We start from the raw sequence: 23076 nt of genomic DNA on the forward strand, positions 1-23076 counted from the left end.
CCTGCCGCTCCAATAATTCAGGGCTGATATGGAGGTAATTAGCCCTGGCAGCCTCCACAGGGTAGGGGAGGACTGTCTCAAAGACCCGCGGATTGTCCACTAAGGTGCAGCCGGCAGGACACTGGGTCAACGAGCACGGAATGACTGGCACTCCTTCGATGTCATTCTCATAGCCAGGAGAATCTGTTTGGGAATATTAATAGATCTGGATGATAAACAGACACGGCTGGATTGAAGGAGCGTGAGGAAAAACCTGCAGAAGTGTACAGTTCCTGGGGGTTAAGTTTGGACTTCAAAGAGATTCTCATCATGGTGTTTGGATTACGTTTGCTATGTTTTCTCTCTATATATACTCAACAATTATAATTGGTCTTTTATGTCAAGCCTCATTAAGAATTAAAACTTTTTTAAAAAGAGTACAGATGGACTTTTATTTATAATTAGGCATTTAACCGCTAGGTTTCATTTCGGATTTGAGAGATCTGACGGAGATGCAGGAAGAGACAAGATGGTTTCCACTAGTTTCTACTAGTGACACAGCATGAAATTTTATATCTCTTCCTTTCTTTGAGATAAGAGGAGCTGTGTGCTGACTGACTTTGTGATGAATCAAGATAACTACTTGGAACAATACACAGTGCAGCTGTTTGCAGAAGCTTTTTATATTCATTATGAGTGAAAGAAAAAGCTAAGGGATGTCTAGCAGCCCCCGCTAGGGCTCGGGGGGGGGGAGAGTGCGGTTTCCAAAGGCCGATCGATTGCCAAATGACTGATACCATGGAACACAGTTTAATATTGCAAACAGTTTTGCCTAATAACTTAATTTGGAAGGTACTGGTTTAACAAAGTTCAAAAGGAAGGTTGGACAATTAAGGAGTTGCTGCCCCATCAAAGATAACAGACTTGGACAACATCCTGGAATTGGAACGGAATCAGACGAAGCTGAACTGAGAAAAAGGCAATTGGAAAAAAAATTATATTAACAAAGTTATATTCGGATGATGAAAGTACAGTGGTACCTCAGGTTAAGTATTTAATTCATTCCGGAGGTCCATTCTTAACCAGAAACTGTTCTTAACCTGAAGCACCACTTTAGCTAATGGGGCCTCCCACTGCCGCCGCACCACCGGAGCATGGTTATTTCTGGGTTAGCGGAGTCTGTAACCTGAAGTGTATGTAACCTGAAATGTATGTAACCCGAGGTACCACTGTATATGGTGTTTGACATGAATGAGAATCCTGGGCCCAGGAGCAAAAAATTACCGACCGTTAATATTGAGATGTGGAAAATAGGAAACAACAAGGAGAAGCAGGACTAAGATCTGCTCCAGAGATCCAGACCATGGGGAGCCCCAATAAATTAATAAATACAATTTGGACTATAATTTGATCTTTTTTATTTTAGTTTTTTTGCTTTTAATTGAAGTATTATGATCAGATGTTTAATTGGATGTTTTCTATTGGAAAATAAATAAAAATGATTTTAAAAAAGAAGAAGAAGATGGCTCTCATATCTCCTCTTATTCTCCTTTTCCATGATAAACACACCATCTGGCTGGCTTTCCCAGACACTCTGGGCGGCTTCCAACAAAATATTAAAATACAATAATACAATACCATATTTTTCGCTCCATAAGGCGCACCGGACCATAGGGTGCACCTAGCTTTTAGAGGGGGAAATCAAGGGGGGGAAATCTTATTCAGTAGATCAGTAGACCACAACCTTCATTGTTGCGCAAGAGATCCCCACAAGGAGTAAGAACCCTGAACATAGGTTACACGTTACCCAGAATACATTTCAAGCAGCATTATGGATACATTACTGATACATCATCCACATGTCACAGAGAGGGAGGGGGTCAGGAGGTTACCCAAGTTTGTCAAGTTCCTCCACTTATCAGGTTAAAGCTTCAGGCAGGTAGCCATACTGGTCTGACGCACTCAAAATAAATTAGAAAATTAAAAAAATTGTCCAGTAGCACCTTAGAGACCAACTAAGTTTTGTTCTGGGTATAAGCTTTTGTATCTGAAGAAGTGTGCATGCACATGAAAGCTTATGCAGTGGTACCTCGGGTTAAGTACTTAATTCGTTCCGGAGGTCCGTTCTTAACCTGAAACTGTTCTTAACCTGAAGCACCACTTTAGCTAATGGGGCCTCCTGTTGTCCCTGCGTCGCCGGAGCACGATTTCTGTTCTCACCCTGAAGCAAAGTTCTTAACCCAAGGTAATATTTCTGGGTTAGCGGAGTCTGTAACCAGAAGCGTATGTAACCCAAGGTACCCCTTGTACCCAGAACAAACTTAGTTGGTCTCTAAGGTGCTACTGGACATTTTTTTTAATTTTTAAAATTTATTTTATCAGATTAAGTTCCAGACACCTTAGGTACCCACCACCTAAAGAACAATGAAACTGACTATGCATATCCTTGCCCTCTGGCCTTCCTGGGGCTGTGTGTTCACCTGGCCTCATCAAACCCTTCAACAGATGTCCATTGTTCCCCTTGAGGGAGGGGTTCCTTGTATGTGACTGCATATCTGAAGGATTATGGAGGAGGGTGCTGTGCAAGTCCGCCTTACCTTTTGGAGCAAAATGTCATTGAACTTTGGAGAATCGGTTAAGGCATTGATTTTATATGCTTTTTCAAAGGTGAGTACTCCATCAGCACTATTAAACACAAAGGGATACAATTTGACATTCCTTGCAACAATGTAACAAGTTTTGGCAATTGGAACCAGAAGGGATACATTTGACCAGCTTTCTCCATTGTCTGCAAAGCAGGGGGGGGGGGGCTCAGTCAATCCTGCAAAGGCTGATCTGCTGGGCTGAAGAGTTACCTACTTCGCACACAATAGGGGCTGCTGTTTGTAATGATGTACCCGATTGGCTAGCTCTCGGATTTCAGAGCTCCCCACTGGTTGATCTTTAGGAATTCACAAAATACAGAGTCCCTTCATAAAACACAGGGTTCATACATAAACCAGCAACATAATTTCAATGTTATGTTGTTGTTGTTTAGTCGTTTATTGTGTCCGACTCTTCGTGACCCCCTGGACCAGAGCACACCAGGCACTCCTGTCTTCCACTGCCTCCTGCAGTTTGGTCAAACTCATGTTTGTAGCTTCGACAACACTGTCCCACCATTTCATCCTCTGTCATTCCCATCTCCTTGTGCCCTCCATCTTTCCCAACATCAGGGTCTTTTCCAGGGAGTCTTCTCTTCTCATGAGGTGGCCAAAGTACTGGAGCCTCAGCTTCAGGATCTGTCCTTCCAGTGAGCACTCAGGGCTGATTTCCTTCAGAATGGAGAGGTTTGATCTTCTTGCAGTCCATGGGACTCTCAAGAAGATGTTATATATTGAGCGTATATTTGATCGATTGAAGGTACGGGTTTATGGCAATGGTGTAATACAGGCGAACTAATATCAGTGTACTGGATGAAGCAAAGATCACCAGTCTTGAAGCAATGATTCTTCAACATCAACTTCGTTGGACTGGTCATGTTGTGCGAATGCCTGATTATCGTCTTCCAAAGCAACAATATTCCAAACTTAAAAATGGAAAACGTAAAGTTGGTGGTCAAGAAAAGAGGTTTAAAGACTCTCTCAAGGCAAATCTTTAAAAATGTAGTATGAACACTGACAACTGGGAAACACTGGCCTGCGAGAGCTCCAACTGGAGAACAGCCTTGACCAAATCTGAAGATGCTCGAACTCAGGATGCAAGGGAGAAACATGCTAGGAGGAAGGCACGCTTGGCAAATCCACACAGTGATCAACTCCCACCCAGAAACCCGTGTCCCCACTGTGGAAGGACGTGTGGATCCAGAATTGACCTCCACAGCCACTTACGCACTCACTGCTATAACCATGTTTATGGAAGACAATGTGGCTCGGCTACGAGGGATCGCCAAAGAAGATGGACAAAGGTGGCTGGGCTCATCGTCCAGGGGTTTGGAAGGGAGGCGGAAAACTGATATCTAAGATGTGCCCCCCTTCATTTCCGTAACACAAGGGAGGGAGCAGCTTAGCACGTCAGCCAAGAGCCCCCCCCCCCCGCCAAGAAAACTTCTCTGACTGTGCGCAACGCACGTGTCTCCTGCTGCGCTCCTGCTCTGAAGAGAAGTGTGAGCTGGGTGCACACGGCTTGCCAAGGGTTAAAAGGAGCTGAGCTGGATTCCTAGAGAGGACAGGATATAAAAGTGTGGCGGGGGGGGGGCAGGTCCTCCCTTCCCCCTCCCTTCCTGCAAGAGGGGGAGGGGGCTGTCGTCTCCTTTGCAAATGCTGCCTCGGCGGCGCCTTCTGCGGGCTGGTGAGTCTCCTCTCTGTTACCCCGGAGGGGGCGTTGGGGAGAAGAGGGGTTCCCTGCCCACCCCCACCCACCCCACAAACCAGGGAGCCGAGGGTCCGCCCCCTCCATCTCTGCAAAGCCAGGGCGGGGGCTCGTTCCCAGGAGGTGTGCAGCTACAGACCCATGGGTGCCCCCTCGAGCTCATTGGAGAAATAAAGGGGAGTATAACTATGCCATGACTCGAGAGGGGATCCCAGCCCATAATCTGGCCGCGTGATTGTGGGCCCGTTTCCAGCCCGTCTTCCAGGGCTTCTCCACAGAGAGGGCATTGCAAGGATCCCCTCGGGTCCAGAGCCGGGCAGCTGAGACACCCCCCCCCCCCAGCAGACTTTCTTTCCTCTACCTGCTCCTTAAATCAAGCGCAGCTTGGCCTGGACGTTGGCAGCAGCAGTGCTGGGTTAATGGGGGGGGGGGGCTTCCCGAAATGGATTAACTGAATGGATTCTAGGCACTGACCAGATGAAAAGATCATATCGGAGTTTCGGACGCAGGAACAGAATGTTGGAAGGTAGCTGAATGTAGAAGTTGTGTTAGTTTTTATCTCATGATAATGATAATGTTGTTGTTATTATTACTCTTACGATTCTTCTCTCTCCTTTGGCGATCACTTGTATCTGAGTAAGATTGTCTTCCATAAACACGGTTTTAACAATGAGTCCGTAAGTGACTGTGGAGGCGAATTCTGGATCCACACATCCTTCCACAGTGGGGACACCTTTGGTCAAGGATCCAAACTACAAGAAAGAAGATTCCACCTAAACATTAGGAAGAACTTCCTGACAGTAAGAGCTGTTTGACAGTGGAATTTGCTGCCAAGGAGTGTGGTGGAGTCTCCTTCTTTGGAGGTCTTTAAGCAGAGGCTTGACAACCATATGTCAGGAGTGCTCTGATGGTGTTTCCTGCTTGGCAGGGGGTTGGACTCAATGGCCCTTGTGGTCTCTTCCAACTCTATGATTCTATGATTCTATGTTCTCCAACTGGAGCACTTGCAGGCCAGTGTTTCCCAGTTGTCAGTGTTTATACTACATTTTTAAAGATTTGCCTTGAGACAGTCTTTAAACCTCTTTTGTTGACCACCAGCATTACACTTTCCATTTTTAAGTTTGTAATAGAGTAGTCAGGCATCTGCACAACATGACCAGTCCAACGAAGTTGATGTTGAAGAATCATTGCTTCAACAATGGTGATCTTTGCTTCTTCCTCTACACTGATATTAGTGTACAGATCCAGGCATCTGGCTGAACTGTTTGGTCCCTGAATGTGCTGCTTGTAAATACACATGGTTGTACTCCACTCATAGGTTGCTTTATATAATGAATAGGGGTCTAGAAATTAAAGTTATTATTATAGCGGTGATGACCTGTTTTAACCTGGGGTTTTAATTACCGAGAAGGCCCTCTGCCTGGTTCCATGTAACTTCACTCCTGATCTGCTGAAGGACTCTGGAGCCTGAAGCCAAGGGCTATGTTGTCATTCTGGGACCTGGATATTCTGGTGCTGACATCCTGGGCTGTGGTACAGTCCAGCCCTGGTTCCTAGCAAGACTCATCCACACTTGCTCAGGGAACATTTCTGTTCTACTGACAATGTGTCAGTTTTATAGTGGGGAAAAATGTATTTGCTTTGTAGGATTTGCTAGCACCTCTAATTTGGATGGACAGAAAATGGCAGAAAAAAATAGAGTTTCCTCCCTGTCTCTTGCAGGCTTCCTGAGAGGTCAGATGGATGAGCAAGACTCAGCTGGCCCTGAAGCAGGAAGAGGCCATGCCATGGAAAATGGGATCAGTGGGGGATTCTGGGAAAACTCAGTGCAGAAGCTCCTGGGAGAGGAGGACACCCTTTGCTCAGAGGTGCAGAGCCGGCAGTTCAGGTGGTTCTGCTCCCAGGAGGCCAAAGGACCCCGAGAGGTTTGCAGCCGACTCTACCACCTTTGCCACCAGTGGCTAAAGCCAGAAGGGCACACGAAAGCTAAGATGTTGGACCTGGTGATCTTGGAGCAGTTCCTGGCTGTCCTTCCCCGGAGATGGAGAGCTGGGTGAGGGAATGCGGAGCAGAGACCAGTTCCCAGGCAGTGGCCCTGGCCGAAGGTTTCCTCCTGAGTCAGGCAGAGGAGAGGAAGCAGGTGAGAGAGACTTTCCTCTGGATGTTCCCAAGGGGCTCTTATCAGGAGGGAGAACATCCTAAAAGCCTATACTAATTGCTCATCTTTTTTTTTGGAAAGCATCCAAGGAATGATATGAGATACTCCTAAAGATATTGCCTCTCCAGTTTTGAATCCTTGTTGCTCTTTCAGGCAAAGGATCTGGTTGCAGAAATGGGCTCCAATTAATCTGAGGCAGAGAGGACTCCGTTGGACACCAGAGAGAGTTCACTAGGTAAGGAGGAAGGAGTTTCTTCCCTGTTTGGTCTTTCTGTTGCTTTTGAAAGTAATCTCTGAGTTCTTTCAATTGGGGGGGGGAGACATTTGGGACCAAGGGCCCAGAAGAGCACAACAAAGCTATGAAATTGGTATGACCACCAAAATGTACATTTTGGAAAAAGCATGCACTCCTGGCTTCCAACTAACCTTTGTCTCTCAGGTGAAAGAAGAACAAGACCTCCTCACCCGTCTTTTCCTGGTGATGGAGAGGAAGCAGCAGCTGTAGAAGCAGATCAGGTAGGAGGAAGGAGCCTTGTGGGGAAAGAGGCTCAGGAGTGGGGCAGCCAGGGTTTCTCTTTCCCCCTTTTCTTCCTAATGTCTCAACAAATAAAACTGTTTTGTAAAAATGTTACATGGGGGGAGGGAATACGAGAGACATTGCACATACTCAAGGGCATCCTGATCAAATTTGCAGATGACACCAAACTGGGAGGGGTGGCTAACACCCCAGAGGACAGGATCACACTTCAAAACGATCTTCACAGATTAGAGAACTGGGCCAAAACAAACAAGATGAATTTTAACAGGGAGAAATGTAAAGTATTGCACTTCGGCAAAAAAAATGAGAGGCACAAATACAAGATGGGGGACACCTGGCTTGAGAGCAGTACATGTGAAAAGGATCTAGGAGTCTTGGTTGACCACAAACTTGACATGAGCCAAGAGTGTGACGCGGCAGCTAAAAAAGCCAATGCAATTCTGGGCTGCATCAATAGGAGTATAGCATCTAGATCAAGGGAAGTAATAGTGCCACTGTAGTCTGCTCTGGTCAGACCTCACCTGGAGTACTGTGTCCAGTTCTGGGCACCACAGTTCAAGAAGGACACTGACAAACTGGAACGTGTCCAGAGGAGGGCAACCCAAATGGTCAAAGGCCTGGAAACGATGCCTTATGAGGAATGGCTAAGGGAGCTGGGCATGTTTAGCCTGGAGAAGAGGAGGTTAAGGGGTGATATGATAGCCATGTTCAAATATATAAAAGGATGTCACATAGAGGAGGGAGAAAGGTTGTTTTCTGCTGCTCCAGAGAAGCGGACACGGAGCAATAGATCCAAACTACAAGAAAGAAGATTCCACCTAAACATTAGGAAGAACTTCCTGACAGTAAGAGCTGTTTGACAGTGGAATTTGTTGCCAAGGAGTGTGGTGGAGTCTCTTTCTTTGGAGGTCTTTAAACAGAGGCTTGACAACCATATGTCAGGAGTGCTCTGATGGTGTTTCCTGCTTGGCAGGGGGTTGGACTCGATGGCCCTTGTGGTCTCTTCCAACTCTATGATTCTATGATTCTACTTTTGTAAACCAAGAAAATCTTTAATAATAAAAAAAACCTAGCCTTCTGTTTTAGCACAATAATATTTATTCATTTTCAATAGACATAACAAAAAAGAAAATATACAACCACACAACAACATCGCAACAACAACACAATAAAGAAATAACAAATAAGAAAAAATAATAACAGACTTAACATACCTAAACAGAAAAAAGAAGGAACTCAATTAATTAGTTAAAATCCATTTTCATAAAAATTGTAGTTGACTTCCTCTAATCTCCTCCATCTGAATTTCCTCTTAATTTGAATGTAGCAGTTTCTAATATCATTACTGTATTTCATAAAACAATATTACAATTGTATTCCAATTTCTTTACCTTTCTTATAGTTCATTTTCTTATTTATAGAATTAAATCAAATTTTATCCTAGGCCTGATTGATTCTTTCAAGTGATTACATATCTTTAATGTTTAAATATTTATTCAAATAGTCTTTAAATTTCTTCCAATCTTCCTGGTAATCCTCTTCTTTCTGGTCACGGATTCTCCTGGTGAGGTCTGCCAGCTCCATAAATTCCATCATCTTCATAAAAAACCTAGCCTTCTGTATGTTGCTAGTATTATTTATCAATACTTGCAGTTTTATTTATATATTTATGACTGAGTGCTACAATGGGCTTCTAAGCAGTTGACATGTCATGAAAACAGTAGCCAAGATTCCCCAACCGCCCCCCCCCCCAGATGGGGTGTGGAGAGAGGAGATCCTTTCATTTGTGCCCCTTCCAGTCACCTTGTAATTGTCAAGGTTTTGCTCCATAATGATCCAGACTAGACACAACGGATTGTTAGCAAACACAATGCAGGGTCCCAAAAAACAGACCAGGCGCAGGAGCTTCATCCAGTATTATCTACTGAAGGCAAATGAGCATAACAATTCGTGAATTCAACTCTTTCGGATTTGCATAGTACTTAAGAATCCAGTCGCAATATAAAATAATAATCTTAAACTTAAAATAAGACTAAGAACTTGGCAATCAGACATACTAGGTACAGATCCCCCCACCAGAAATAGAGAGAGAGAGAAAGTGAAAATCAGGATTCCTCCGGCCTCTGTTTATAGGCAGCATGACCTTGGGATAGAAAAATAACAGGGCCAGCTTCAACCAGCTGTACTCAGCTTCTCTGAAGGAATAAGCCAAAAATCAGGAACCTTCTGCTTGTTTCCAGGCAGAATGGAAAAATTGCTGACCAGCTAGTCACTTGCCGCTTGCAGCTTGTAGTAGCTTCTAGCTCATGAGACCCAGACAAGTTCCTAGAACCTTCTTGAATCAATGGAATAAGAACGCTCTCTGCATATTACACCAATACTTTCTATACCAAAAATTGCAAGCCATGTCAGTGATACCACCTCCTTCTTACCTATCCACAAGCCTTGAATTTTACCCCAGATCCTTTTTGGCTGGTCCAAGATTTCAGACTTGTGTACCAGTTTGTGGTCTAAAAACACTTAGTGGTGTCCAACCCTCAGAGCGCCATCCCTGCAGGGACCAAGTGTACAGCCTAGTGGACCTTTGCTCAGCATTTTTGAGTATCCCCATTGCAAATAACACAACACAGCAATGAACAGGCAGGAAACACCACCACAAAGTGTAGTAGATAATCTTTAGAGTGCCTTAGAGGAGACCCTTGTCTTTTTCCTTTCAGGGTCCTCTGTGCTTTGAAGATGTAGCTGTGCATTTCACGGAGGAGGAGTGGGCGTTGTTGGATCCTGACCAGAGAGCTTTGCATAAGGAAGTCATGAAGGAGAATCGTGGGATCATGGCCTCCCTCGGTAAGGCTGCAAGTTGGATGATAATATGTGCTTTGAAATTCCATAGATATATATATCAAAATGATATATGGATGGAGCTCAACAAAACCACCTACAGCACCTGGGATTCTAAAAGGGCACAAGGCACCATTATTGGAGGGGCAGGGATTGGTATGTCTGTGAAAATTCCTACTCCAGTAATTTTTAAAATCATGATCAGGCTGCTCTGAACTGCCCAGATCTTCATAAATGTAGTTTTCAGAAGTTTTAAGAAATAAAAGTAGATTCTGTCAGGGTTTGTGGTTTTGTTTTTGCTTCTGTCTGTTTTGGTTGACCAAAGAGACTATGGACCTTAGAAATGGAACAACAAACAGGTGACTGACAATAGAGATGCAGAAAATTCCATGATTGGGCCAAACAAAATCCATTCAAGAAAAGAGCCAGGTTTTGCACATCTCAGGCTACCATAAATCAGCCCATGAATGCCAGTCAACAAAGGCAGTGAACCCTGTAGTAAGACCTCATGCCTAACCCTCTTCTGTTCTTCCACTATCACAAGAGTTAATTTTCATTGTCCAATCATTTGGGGCTCCATTTATTTCTGAGGTTCTAATCCATTTCTCTTTCCATTGCAGGTGAGGTTGAATTGGCAATGAAGAACAAGGGAGACCATGACAAAATCCACACAGTAGAGAAACGATATGAATATTTGGAGTGTGGAGAGAACTCCATCTCCCTTTCCACTCCCTATCAAATAAATCATATTGGGATGAAACCATATCAGTGTTTAGAATGTGGAAAGAGTTTCAACCGGAAGGGAAGTCTCACTGCCCATCAGAGAATTCATACACTGGAGAAACCATTTCACTGTCAAGAGTGTGGAAAGCACTTCAGATGGAAGTCAAATCTCACTTCCCATCAAAGAATTCATATGGAGGAGAAACCATTTCAGTGTTTGGATTGTAGAAAGAGCTTCACCCACAAGAAAATTCTCATTTCCCATCTAAGAGTACATACAGGGGAGAAACCCTATCAGTGTTTGGAATGTGGAAAGAGCTTCACCCAGAAGGAAACTCTTACTGACCATCAGATAATTCATACAGGGGAGAAACCATTTCCATGTCAAGAGTGTGGAAAGAGTTTCAGTTGGAAGGAAAGTCTCACTTCCCATCAAAGAATTCATACAGGGGAGAAACCATATCAGTGTTTGGAACGTGGAAAGAAATTCAGTTGGAGCTCAAGTCTCACTTCCCATCAACGAATTCATACAGGGGAGAAACCATATCACTGCTTGGAGTGTGGAAAGAGCTTCAGTCGAAAGGACAATCTCACTTCCCATCAAAAAATCCATACAGGGGAGAAACCATAACCATTTTCTCTCACATGCGTGGAGTGCACCCTCAATGCCCAGTATTTATTTAAACCACATACCCACATCTGGAGATGCAAGTCATTGGCCAAGGTGTTGAATTACCTTCCTCACCTCACATCTGGGAAGAGTTAACAGGGATTTGGGCAACACTGAGGACCTTGCCATCAATGTTGAGCTTTCTTTTGAAGATGTTGACAAGCTTGTCACATACTTCCACTTCAAGTGCATAGAAGCTGCAAATCTGTGGTGCTCCTGAACGCTACTGCCATTCTCAGCATAGTGCACGCACACTGGACATCTGCCAGAAAAGCCACAAGTTTCTGTCCTTCCTCTGGGAGAAGGTGATGCGGAGGAGTCCCTGGCTTCTGTCCTCCCTCGATCACAAGCACATTCCATAAAAATAACGGTATCCACGAGGAAGACGAGGGTTCTCTGCTCATCCTACCTCAAAGTTGGTTGGGATCCTGACCCAGCACAGTTTGTCTGCTTCAGCCAACTCCAGTTCTCATTGTCAGACATCCAAAACATGGAAGAAGGCTTAGATTGAGCTGAGACTCCAAACAACACAGCTCACCCCAGGGCAGCATCTGACACTCTTTTCCATGCCAGGTGGACAGATCTTGACCAGTGGGACATTTTTGTCAGTGCCTCGGATATATTCCTCAAGCAGGTGACCCTGCTCTACTTCCTCCCCAGTGTGAGACTCTGCTGGATGAGGGATTTTTGAAACCGCGCTGGGTGCCCATGTCTCCAGCCCAGGCCTTGCAACCCTCTTCACACGAGGCCTTGCACCCCGCAGGTTATCGGTATCACGTCCTCAATAAGTCTTGCTCTTCTTTTCAAGATTTGGAAACCATTTCGTCCAGCGTGTGACACTTGTTTATGTGTATCCTGCAGCCCTTCCCCTCAGCTATTACTGACTACAAATGTCTCTATATTAACATTAAAACATATTGCAAAATCCATTGAAGGTTCTGTGTATTAAGGTGGGAAGCTGTCCAGCCACCCCACCTCTCCCAAGCATCCTCCAAAGGATGAGGTCTCCAGAGACACTGGCTGAGCCCTGATCCCAGAGTTCCCCTTCTTGTCAGGATAGGACCATGTCTGAACCGATATCCCTCTCCGCCTTGTGACTTGAGACAGGCCCTTTGGCTTCATTCTTTTTGGTGCCTGCTTAAAATACGTTTTTTCAGGTAAGCTTTTTCAGATGCAGAGATAGTGATGTGCTTTAATCTTATGCTGTTATTCTTTCAATCTCTTTACTGTTTAATTTTTGATTTTGCTACTTGATTGTGATGTTTTAAATGGTTTGCTGCTGTTTTTAATTGACCATATTAACATTTCTAGTAAACGGCTTAGATGTTTTGTTACCATCAAGTGGCATTTTACTCAGTGGAAATAAATATATTCCACACCCACCCACCCTTGTGGGGCTTTTGAAACCTACGGGACTTTTTTGCAGAACGCTTGCAATTGTGACTTTTTGCCGAGCCAAAGTATGTAAAAAAGAAGGACTGCTTTCTTTGCCTGTGTGTGCCTGTCCCCTGCCATGAGCCCAGCAACTCATTGCCACCTCTTCCTTGGAACCTATCTTGTTTGGGGGTTGCCCTGAGCAGTGAAGCATGCTGGGATCAGCCTCTTCTTTTCACCCTGCCTCTTGTTTCTGGACATGAATTCAAAGGCCAAACGTCCTGACTCCCAAGTTGAAATGAAGCAAGAATGGATCAACACTGGCAGTACAGAGGCTGACCACGTGAAGATCCCTGAGCCAATAACTGCCCCTCTTTTTTTACATGCATTTCAGTTTTGTTCAATAGCCAACTTCTGTTGCAATGTCAGGCCAACCTCCTGCAACGCATTGCTCTCAACTAAAGCATCCATGATAGATGGCTGCCCAACCTCCTTCCTCCCAAGGAAGGAGAGTCCACAACCTTTCATGGGAGCCATTTCCTTTGCCAAACAACTCCTACTGTCAGAATCTTCTTCCTGATGTTTAGTCAGAACCTCATTTCTTGACATTTGAAGACCTTGGTCCGAGTCCTACCCTCTGGAGCAGGAGAAAACAAGCTTTCTCCATCCTCCATGTGGCAGCCCTTGAGATATTTGGAGATGGCCTTTTCTTCTCTCATTCTCCTCTTTTTCGGGTTTAACATACCCAGCTCCCTTCCAGATGTTTTGGACCACAACTCCTCCCAGCCCCCCAAGCACCATCTGGCCATATTAGCTGGAGCTGGTGAGGCTGGCAGTCATAGAACCGTAGATTTGGGAGGGACCACAAGGACCATCTAGCCTGACCCCCTGCAAAGCAGGAAGCTCTTTGTCCAATGTGGGGCTCAAACCCAGGACCCTGAGATTAAGAGTCTTGTACACTACCAAAATACCCAGAGGGCACCTGCTGGGGGAAAGCAGTTCATTCCCAGAGAGATGCTCCCTTTCTTGGCTCTCCACCTGCAGCTGCTGGGTGACCTTGGGCCAGTCCCACTTCTCTGAAGTCTCTCAGCCCCACTCACCTCCCAGAGTGTTTGTTGGGGGGGGAGGAAGGGAAAGGAGAATGTGAGCCGCTTTGAGACTCCTGAAGGGGAGTGATAAAGCGGGATATCAAATCCAAACTACTCTTCTTCTTCTTCTCTTCATGGGGCAGGGATTCCCAAAGTAATCCATACTGAGTCCCAAATCCCAGAAGACCCTTAATCTTAACAATCTGGATTGTTGGTAACTCAGTTGGTACAGCATGAGACCAGGGCCGGATTGAGGTTTGAAGAGGCCCTCAGCTCCTGAAGGCCATGGGGCCCTTTATATGTCCAGCTGTCCTTTGTCCACAACAAATTGTTGCTGTTTTTTGTGTTGAATATATGCTACTGTATATGGTAATTGATGGACCTAGTAGGTATCTAAAGCCATTTGCACATAACATAATATGTATTTTATCAAAGTAATTGTGGAACTGAAATACAATTAAGAAGAAGTTTATCTTATATTTTGGAAATGTACATCCAGGTTTTTTTCCTTTAATTTCCCCCCCCCCCCAAGAGAGTGGGGCCCTAAGCTATAGCTTGTTTAGCTTATAAGTAAATCTGGCACTGCATGAGACTCTTCATCTCAGGGTTGTGGGTTTGAGCCTCACGTTGGGCAAAAGATTCCTGCATTGCAGGGGGTGGACTAGATGGTGGGGTGCCAGGGGGTGGACTGCAGGGGGTGGACTGCATTGCAGGGGGTGGACTGGGGGAGTCCAATCCGACTCTATGATATCCAAGGGTTTGGGAAATTCTTGAAAAGATATACCATAAATTAAATATATATAAAGGGCAGAGCTTGAATGACATATATCTATCTAGCAATATATATAGCATGATTTTATTTCTTATGCAAATATCAAAGCAGAGTCACACAGTGCCACCAGTCTCACCCTGTGTGTGTGTGTGTGTGTGTGTGTGCGCGCACGTGCACACACAGAGTATGTCTGGCTCATTTAAGCCTATTTAGCACCTTTATGAAGGGACGCGGGTGGTGCTGTGGTCCAAACCACAGAGCCTAGGGCTTGCTGATCAGAAGGTTGGTAGTTTGAATCCCTGTGACGGGGTGAGCTCCCGTTGCTCAGTCCCAGCTCCTGCCAACCTAGCAGTTCGAAGCACGCCAAAGTGCAAGTAGATAAATAGGTACCGCTCTGGCGGGAAGGTAAACGGTGTTTACGTGCGCTATCTGGTTTCACCAGAAGTGGCTCAGTCATGCTGGCCACATAATCTGGAAAAACTAACTGCGGACAAAGGCCAGCTCCCTCGGCCAGTAAAGCGAGATGAGCGCTGCAACCCCAGAGTCTTTGCGACTGGACTTAACTGTCAGGGGTCGTTTACCTTTTTAGCACCTTTATATTAAGCAACGATGGAGCCCACAGGTGAGGAATACTTTTATTTTTTATCAGTCTTCCGTATTTGCCCCTAAAACCTGGGCTTCTAGGCGGCGGAAGCGGAGCTTGCAGGTGCAGAGCTCCGAGCAGCCAGCAGAGGGAGCCACGAGCACCTAATTCCCCCTCTAAGATCGCCCCCTTCCCAAAAACATTTTGGCTTCATTCTGCTCCCTGGTCAACAGCTGCATTAGGGGACTGAGCAAGGGCTGCGATGCTGGCGCTTCCCGCCAAACCCCCTCCCCCAGCTGTCCACCGAATAATCCTGGCACTGCAGAGTCGGGAGGGACCCCCAGGGGCCATCTAATCCCACCCCCTGCAGTGCAGCATTCCTGGCAGGTGGCCCCCCAAGCTCTGCTCGAAACCTCCCAAGGAACCCCGGAGCCGGAAGGCATCCCCGGGGTCAGCCTGGCAATGCAGCGTCGCCTCGCCTGGCGCTACCAGCCTTGGTCCCCCCGGGACTGGGTGCAGAGGCGCTGGCAGGGAAGGGACCCGCTGCTGCTGCTGCTGCTGCTGCCCCCCCCCCTCGGGGCCCCTCAGGGCAGCGCCAGCATCCCGTGCGCGGCATACAGCTCCTGGGTGGCGTTGTACACGCGGGCGATGCTGCGGACGGTGTCCAGGAGCCTGCGGGGGCCCTTGCCCTCCTCGCCCCCTCCGGCGCTGAGGATGCGGTAGAGTTCGCGGCGGGAGGGCATGGCCAGGAAAGCCAGGGCGGCCGCCTGGCGCACCCACCAGCTGTGGTAGGGCGCCAGGGCTTCCTGGTAGGCGTCGGCGCACATGCGGGAAGGGTCCGCGTCCTCCGGGCTGGTCCCCAGCTTGCGCAGAAAGAGCTCCAGCCACTTCAAGGCCCGGTGGAGGCGCAGGAAGGTCCGGCAGCCGGAGGGGGGCCGGCCGGCCGGCAGGGACTGGAAGCCCACCAGCCCCCGGGCCAGCTCGAAGCGCACCATGGACTGGAGGGTGCGGTAGTGGGCGCCGTGGGGGCCGCGCTGGTTCTCCTGCAGGATGGCGATCTTGGTGCGCGTCTCGCCGGAGATCAGGCCGAAGGCAGCGCCCAGCGAGTCCATGAGCCTGCGAGGAAGGAGAGAGCGGGCCGGAGTCTAACAGGAAAGAAGCGGCGGGAATTGTGCGCTCCCACCCGCTTGTCTCGGGAGACAGCGGAGGACGGAGCCTGGGGGGGGGGGGGCTCGCAGCGCCTGCTGTGGAGATGCTGCTGCCTCTGGCATTGTTCTTGCTAGTGACCTCCCCAGGGGCGCAAGTCTGGGCAGTGTTTGGAGGTCCTGGGCTGCCCGGAGGACGAGATCTCCCTCTCCTCCGCCTCGCTCAAGTGGTCCAAAGGAAAACAGAGTAAGATGTTGGGCACCAGCTGGGCTGCAGGAGTTGCAAGAAAGAGGCGGACGAGGCGCCACCCAACTGCCTCAGGGACTCGCTTCGGATTTGTGGAGGGTTTGCCTGCCTGCCAATACCATAACGCCTTCATACCAATCTAGGGTGCCAGGAGGCCTTAGGAAAGGAACTGGGTTTTAACCATTCAGTGGTTAAAAATGAAAACTAATTTTTAAAAATTGGCAAAAAAAAGAAAACAGGAAAGGGACTGAGAATAAAACAGCCAATGTCATAATGCGATTGTACAAATCTGTGGTGCGACCACATGTGGAGTACTGTAACTGTGTCTAGTTCTGGTCGACTCATCTCAAAAGGTATATTGCAGTTTTGGAAAAGGTTCGGAAAAGAGCAACTGAAATGCTCGAGGGGTTGGAGCGACTCCTCTATGAAGCTTGGGACTTTTTAGTTTAGAGAGAAAAAGCAAGCAAATACTCACTCACGCTTCCCTTTCCCCCATGATTTCTAGTCAGGGGTCCAATAGGGGTTGGCTTGTGTGTTTGTCCTGCTGCTTTTCCTGGGAAAATGCTGTTTATTACTGAGGGCTCCGCACACTGAGAGAGGGAAAACTCAATAGGTGCAAACAGCAATCCCCCCCCCCCTATGGATTGCTGTTTGTTCTGATTTAGCACTAAAGAGCAGTTTTTCCCTGGGAAGGAGCGGGGCAAGGGGGAAACTACTTCAACTCATACTTTCTAGGCACGGAACAAACAGGTGGCTCCTAGCCACAATGACTGCGCTCTGCCCTGTGCAGTTGGAGGCAGCAATGCTTCTGAATATTATTTGATGGAAACCACAGGAGGGGAGAGGGCTGCTCTTTTGTTCAAGTCCTGCTTGTGGGTTTCCCATTTGGAACACCTGGCTGGCCCCTATGAGAAGAGGATGCTGGGCTAGACGGGCCCCTTTTGGCCTCATCCAGCAGCCAGGCTCTTCTGATCCTCTTATGGAATCTCCAGGCCCAGGCCCAGTCTATCTGGATTCCTCGGTTCCTGACTCCCTTCCAGCTCCAGGATTCTGCGCTGCTGCTTCATCGGTTTCTGTTTCCTGTGGGACCTGGAAACCTCCTTGCTGCCTTTGCCAAGCCTGTCCCAGGAACTTAGTATCTGGGCCAGAATCTCTCACCTGGGAAATGTGGCTCCTGCTTCTACAGAGCCCCCCTTGGCTTTTTTTTTGGGGGGGACGCAGCTCTTACTCACTTGATCAGCTCTTTCCAGCCGCTGAGGTATTCACGGATGAGGATTTGCCCGCTGGGTGTGAGGCTGGCAGCGAAGGCCCTCTGCAGACGCACGATTCGGAAGCCCTCACCCAGGTCCTGGGGCTCGGATGGGGTGTGCAGAAGGAGGGCGGCCCCGGTGGTGGCAGAAGGGGGCGAGGCGGAAGGAGGGGGCTGTGAGCAGAGCAGAAGGGCAGAGTCACTGGGGTGGGTCAGCTGGTGGGACTGGGGTGCCTTAGGGGCAGAAAAAGCAACCCTCCGACCCTCGTGCTCCCCCACCCCACCCCCCAAATCATCACTCCAAATGTAACAAAGAAGTGTTCACTTTTTTGGGGGGGGGGACACAGCTGCATAATTTAGCCTCTGGCAACTTAGAATCTAGAAAGGGACCCACAGGGGCCATCTAGTCCAACCCCACGCAATGCAGGGATTGCAGCTAAAGCATCGCTCACTGGTGGCCACCCAGTGCTTGCTTAAAAACCTCCGATAGCAGGCAGGGAGGTTTAATTGCTTCCGTTAAGATCCCTGCATTACAACTCTGCCATCTACAGTTCTAGGATTCTCTCCAACTGGGATCCTGGTGTGGGAATGCTGTGGGTAACAGGAGGGGATATATGGATTAATATTATCCTTCTGAACTCGCCTTAGCAAGTTTCTTCACTTAGCAGAGTGCATTCCCCTATTACACAGCAGGAAGCTGGGTGCAGACTCGATAGAATCTCTTAAGACAACAAGCAATTCAATCTGACTTGCCCAGATTGAGACATGTTCTATTATTCCTGATAAGACCTCTTGAATCCCTCCTAAAAGAATAAAGACACCACAGTCCTACTCATAAGTAACAAAAAGTAGTTTTGCTCACAATCAGGGAGAGTACAGTGTGATCCCTGAAGGCAGGTTTTAGGGTTAAAGTTACAAACATGTACAAAGAGGTTTACCCCACATGGGATATAACCCAGGGACTGCTGGCTGAGAGCAGCAGTGCAGTCCAGGTGAAGCAGAAAGCAGGCAGGATGGAAAAGAAGGGAGGTGGCTCAGTGAGCTGACCTTTTACCAGGTCTGGACAGGTCTGGCCCACCTACTTGGCTGTTCTTTAGTTATTTAGTCATGTCCGACTCTTCATGACCCCCTGGACCAGAGCACGCCCACCCACTAGTCACGTGCAAAGGAAGGATGCTCCAGCCAGGAGTGGCAGGAAGTTCCACTGGCTGGACCAACATCCCCTGCATGTCCACTCTAGCACAACAGGTAATCTTGTACTTGGCTGCTCCAGTAGATTACATCGCACACCTAGTGGAAATCCAAGCACTGCAAAACGCTCAGCGTTTTCGGACTTTAAAACATGAGCAAATTCCCACTGAGCTCCATTCCAAAACTGGGAGCAGCTGAGTTGGGGGCGTTCCGGGTTCTCACCTTCCTCTCTGCATCCTCCTTGCTGGGCGGCATCCCCCCAAACCAGCGGCACGGACGGACCCCCCAAACGCAGGTGGAGTTGGGCAGCTCTGCTGCGGCACCCGGAGCAGGCAATGCGAGACCCACAGGGGCAGGGAGGCAGAGAAAACACACGGATTTATTAGGTGAAGACTCAAAGCCAGAACAAAGCAATTGCAGGAGGACAGCGGAAGGTCGGAAATGAGACCCCTGTTGGGATGGGGGGCTCCCCAGAGGCCTGTTTGCAGTATTGACCTCCTTCACCCCTGGCAGCCTGGAAGAGCCCCAGTTTTAGTAGGAAAGCTTTTGTCTGCGCCCCCCCCCCTTTAAATAACAATTGCAAATGGCTGCAAAATAAATCTGAGAATTGGAAAAGGAGATTCCAGGAGAAGCGAAAGGCCACAGCACGGCCCCCCCCCCCCGACCCTCGACTTACGGAGGCGGAGGCTGGAGAAGCAGAGGAGGAGGAGGAGGAAGACCCCCGCGGTGCAGGCCAGGCGGCAGAGACGGGTGCGAGTCCACCCCGTGGCCCCCATGCCCGGCACCCTGGCGCTCCTGCCGCGGCCGCGTCCTTCCCCGGCCTCCCTTTGCACCCTGACCGGGGCTGTCTGCTCAGGTGGGGAGATAAGACTTCCTTATCAGTCGGGGACGAGAGGAGGGTGGAGGCCGCGGGTGGGGAGGGGGCGGCGACCTCTGCCCGGCCCCCGTCTCCAGGGACAGGGTCCCACGCAGGGACACCCGGCAGCACCCTGCCTTGGGCCTGACTCTGAGCTTTGGCAAGGGCGCTTTGACATCTCCGCCGGGATGGGACTGGACCTGCCAAGCTCAGGATGTGGCGCGGATCCGTCTCGGGAGACACGTGGCAGCCGCCCCCGGAATGGAGCCAGGAGGCAGAGCTGTCAACTCCCCCCCCCCTTTTTTTTATTGCGAGGAATCCTATTCGGAATAAAGGAATTTCCCTTAAAAAACGTTGGCAGCTATTGCCAGGAGGGAAAGACCGGAGCAGCATTGGAGAGTTGGGCGAAAGGGACGAAAACCTTCAGGCACTTTGGGTACGATCCGGCGTTCCTGAATACAGCAGAAGAAGCATCGTGTTCAGGGCCAGCCTGGCGAACCTTGAACGAGACCCGATCATCATCAGATCCCGCTGATATCCTTTGTTGGACTTTTCGCCCACGTGCAGCCGGGCTCATCCTGCGGGACTTGTTTCAAAGTTTTCGTTTCTCGCCTTTAGATCTGTTGCTTTAAGAACGGACCTCCGGAACGAATTAAGTTCTTAACCCGAAGTACCACTGCATAAGCTTTCATGTGCATGCACACTTCTTCAGATACAAAAGCTTATGCCCAGAACAAAACTTAGTTGGTCTCTAAGGTGCTACTGGACAATTTTTTAATTTTAGTTTTCGTTTCTCGCCTTTAGATCTGTTGCTTTCTCTGTTCTCTCTGTTTTATATACGTTACAAAAGGAAGTCTTTGCACACGCGCCGCCACCACCGAAAAAAAGGACACAGGCAGCAATAATTGGGCAGGTTTAATATTTTGCTATGTTTTTATATATGCTGGAAGCCGCTCAGAGTGGTTGGGGCAACCCAGGCAATGGGCAGAGTACAAATAATAAAGTATTATTATTATTATTCTTGTTGTTGTTGCCGCTCCTGAGCATGTCCAGAGTGCTTTTCCTTCCACACTAAGCAATAGCCATCAGCTCCTGTATTTTTCAGGGTTAGTGGAAGAAGATGCAAGAGTTGTGTCATTCCCTGACGTCACTCCCTGCGGCTGGCTGCCTTCGGTGCTCTCGCTTTCCATTTCCCGTCGCATGTGTTTGATTTTTACTCGTTAGCCACCCACACGATCTTTGCCATTAGGTGGCATATTGGAAATGAAGCGACATGAAATCCATTTGCCTTGTGCCTCCCTCCCTCCACCCCCAACCTGGAGGAGCAAAACACAGGTGCGCCTCGTTCCCTTTGGGGTTTACCTTGCAAAGAGGCAGCCTGTGGGGTTGGGGTTAATGATTGACGTGCTGGGAGACCTTTGCTCCAGCGGAAAGCAAACAGGTCCCGGACAGAGTATGGTCTCCCTGAATGGGGCAACTGTGGCCCTGAAGGACCAGGTGTGCAGGAGTCATTTTGGACTTGCAGCTCTCCATGGAGACACAGGTCAATTCTGTGTCCAGGGCAGCTGTCTACCAGCTCCATCTGGTACACAGGATGAGACCCTTCCTGCCCGCAGACTGTCTCACCAGAGTGGTGCATGCTCTGTGGGGCTACCTTTGAAGGTGACCCGGAAACTACAACTAATCCAGAATGTGGCAGCTAGACTGGTGACTGGGAGTGGCCACCAAGACCACATAACACTGGTCTTGAAAGACCTACATTGGCTCCCAGTACTTTTCCGAGCACAATTCAAAGTGTTGGTGCTGACCTTGAAAGCCCTAAATGGCCTCAAAGGCCCAGTAGACCTGAAGGAGCATCTCCACCCCCATTGCTCAGCCCGGACACTGAGGTCCAGCTCTGAGGGCCTTCTGGTGGTTCCCTCCCTGCGAGAAGCCAAGTTGCAGGGAACCAGGCAGAGGGCCTTCTCGGTAGTGGCACCCACCCTGTGGAACGCCCTCCCACCAGATGTCAAAGAGAAAAACAACTACCAGGCTTTTAGAAGACATCTGAAGGCAGCCCTGTTTAGGGAAGCTTTTAATGTTTAACAGCCCACTGTATTTTAATATTTTGCTGGAAGCCGCCCAGAGTGGCTGGGGAATAAATTATATTATGATTATTATTGTTGTTGTTGTTGTTGTTTATTGGGACTATAGTTGCCCTTGTTGTCCATGTGTCTGGCATGGATATAGATCCTGTCTTATCCAACCCTTTGCTGATTAGCCAGCAAAAGGGTCCACCAGAGAGGGTTTAATTTGAGTTCTTTGGAACCTATCGCATCTGGGCCAGGTGCTTTCCCTTGATTTGGCTGGCCTGTAAGTCCTTTTATTTCATCAGGTGACACTCAGTATAGGAGACCATGCCTTGCTTGAGGATTTCCATGTGTTTTTTTACTCTGTTGTTGTTTATGAGCCCACAAGGTCTGTGCCTTTCCTGGCTGTGTTGGAGACTGTGGCATGGAGGGAGGGTGCTGTGGGGGGCAGCCTCTCCCCTCCCCACTGCACTGAAATTGCGCTTCCTTATCCTGTTAGCAGTTGGGAAAGGTGGCAGAGCCTCTTCCTCACCATGACCATGAGGACCCAGGTTTTCCATGTCCCCAGGAAGTGTGGGATGTGCTACATAAATAGCAGTCAAGTACAACTTTCCTTGTTTTCCTAGACTGGGCATGCAAGAGAATGTTTGGTTCAGCCACTCAAAAACTTCCTGTTTCCTCCTGGCTGGGGCTTATTTCCTTTTGCATGTGACTAGAGGTGTGCGTGACCTTATCTGTCCAGGTAACAAAAGGGACAAGGCATGAAGCCCTCCCCCCCTTTTGACTTCCTCCGTCGTTGGAGCAGCTTTTAGCTAGAAATTCTCTGTTGTCTTTCAGCCAACAGAGGACACTGGAACTGTCTCCATATGGGATAGATCTACAGGTATATACTTTGTAACTAAGTCTGCCTTCAGGGATCCAACTGTGAACTGAATGAGTGAGTAAACTACTTTTATATATGTTCAGGGAAGTTTTTAATCTGTGATATTTTAGTGTATTTTTGGTTTTTATGGAAGCCGCCCAGAGTGGCTGGGGAAACCCAGCCAGATGGGCGGGGTACAAATAATAAATTATTATTATTATTATTATTATTATTATTATTATTATTATTATTATTAATACTTTACACAAGACTGTGGTGTGTTTGTTCTTTTAAGAGGAATATAAGGGAACTTACCAGGAACCTAATAGTGGGAGGCTGACACGAGCCTGCAACCAGCTATCCGCTGTGCATTTAAAAGGGGAA

General features: G+C 48.1%; 3 protein-coding genes across 4 annotated transcripts in view; 2 read left to right on the top strand and 1 right to left on the bottom strand.

Annotated features, from left to right (window-relative positions):
• Positions 1–4188: 4188 nt before the first annotated feature.
• Positions 4189–23076, top strand: part of LOC310828840 (uncharacterized protein) — a 57705-nt gene continuing 38817 nt past the window's right edge. The window contains exons 1-2 of the mRNA XM_083706776.1: positions 4189–4308; positions 6052–6469. Of these exons, the coding sequence (XP_083562902.1) occupies positions 6371–6469 (99 nt within the window). The 5' untranslated portion in view covers positions 4189–4308; positions 6052–6370. The remainder of the gene's footprint in view (positions 4309–6051; positions 6470–23076) is intronic.
• LOC310829079 (uncharacterized protein) lies at positions 6678–13619 on the top strand. Its single transcript, XM_083707259.1, has 4 exons — positions 6678–6722; positions 6927–7003; positions 9743–9869; positions 10484–13619. Exons 3-4 carry the CDS (start codon positions 9836–9838, stop codon positions 11215–11217), a joined length of 768 nt encoding a protein of 255 aa, XP_083563385.1. The 5' UTR covers positions 6678–6722; positions 6927–7003; positions 9743–9835; the 3' UTR covers positions 11218–13619.
• LOC310830909 (ceramide-1-phosphate transfer protein-like) lies at positions 15112–19980 on the bottom strand. 2 transcript variants are annotated; one of them, XM_083710738.1, is made up of 4 exons: positions 19582–19980; positions 19128–19219; positions 17698–17888; positions 15112–16189 (listed from the first exon to the last, which is right to left on the bottom strand). In XM_083710738.1, exons 1-4 carry the CDS (start codon positions 19679–19681, stop codon positions 15658–15660), a joined length of 915 nt encoding a protein of 304 aa, XP_083566864.1. In that variant the 5' UTR covers positions 19682–19980; the 3' UTR covers positions 15112–15657. The 2 variants fall into 2 exon arrangements, with proteins under 2 accessions (XP_083566864.1, XP_083566865.1); XM_083710739.1 differs by having other exon boundaries at positions 19128–19216; positions 19582–19913.

This window comes from Podarcis gaigeae, assembly GCF_964106915.1.
Source record: "Podarcis gaigeae genome assembly, chromosome: 13".
Classification (NCBI taxonomy): domain Eukaryota; kingdom Metazoa; phylum Chordata; class Lepidosauria; order Squamata; family Lacertidae; genus Podarcis; species Podarcis gaigeae.

What these genes read in the sequence shown, in the direction of transcription:
- LOC310829079 (XM_083707259.1), top strand. Translation starts at nt 9,836, where the DNA reads ATGAAGGAGAATCGTGGGATCATGGCCTCCCTCG. An exon ending in TGGGATCATGGCCTCCCTCG is followed by an intron (nt 9,870 to 10,483) that starts GTAAGGCTGCAA and finishes TTTCCATTGCAG; the next exon opens with GTGAGGTTGAATTGGCAATG.
- LOC310830909 (XM_083710738.1), bottom strand. Translation starts at nt 19,681, where the DNA reads ATGGGGGCCACGGGGTGGACTCGCACCCGTCTCTGCCGCCTGGCCTGC. An exon ending in CTTCTCCAGCCTCCGCCTCC is followed by an intron (nt 19,220 to 19,581) that starts GTAAGTCGAGGG and finishes CGGGTGCCGCAG; the next exon opens with CAGAGCTGCCCAACTCCACC. An exon ending in GGCTGGAAAGAGCTGATCAA is followed by an intron (nt 16,190 to 17,697) that starts GTGAGTAAGAGC and finishes CCTTCCTCGCAG; the next exon opens with GCTCATGGACTCGCTGGGCG.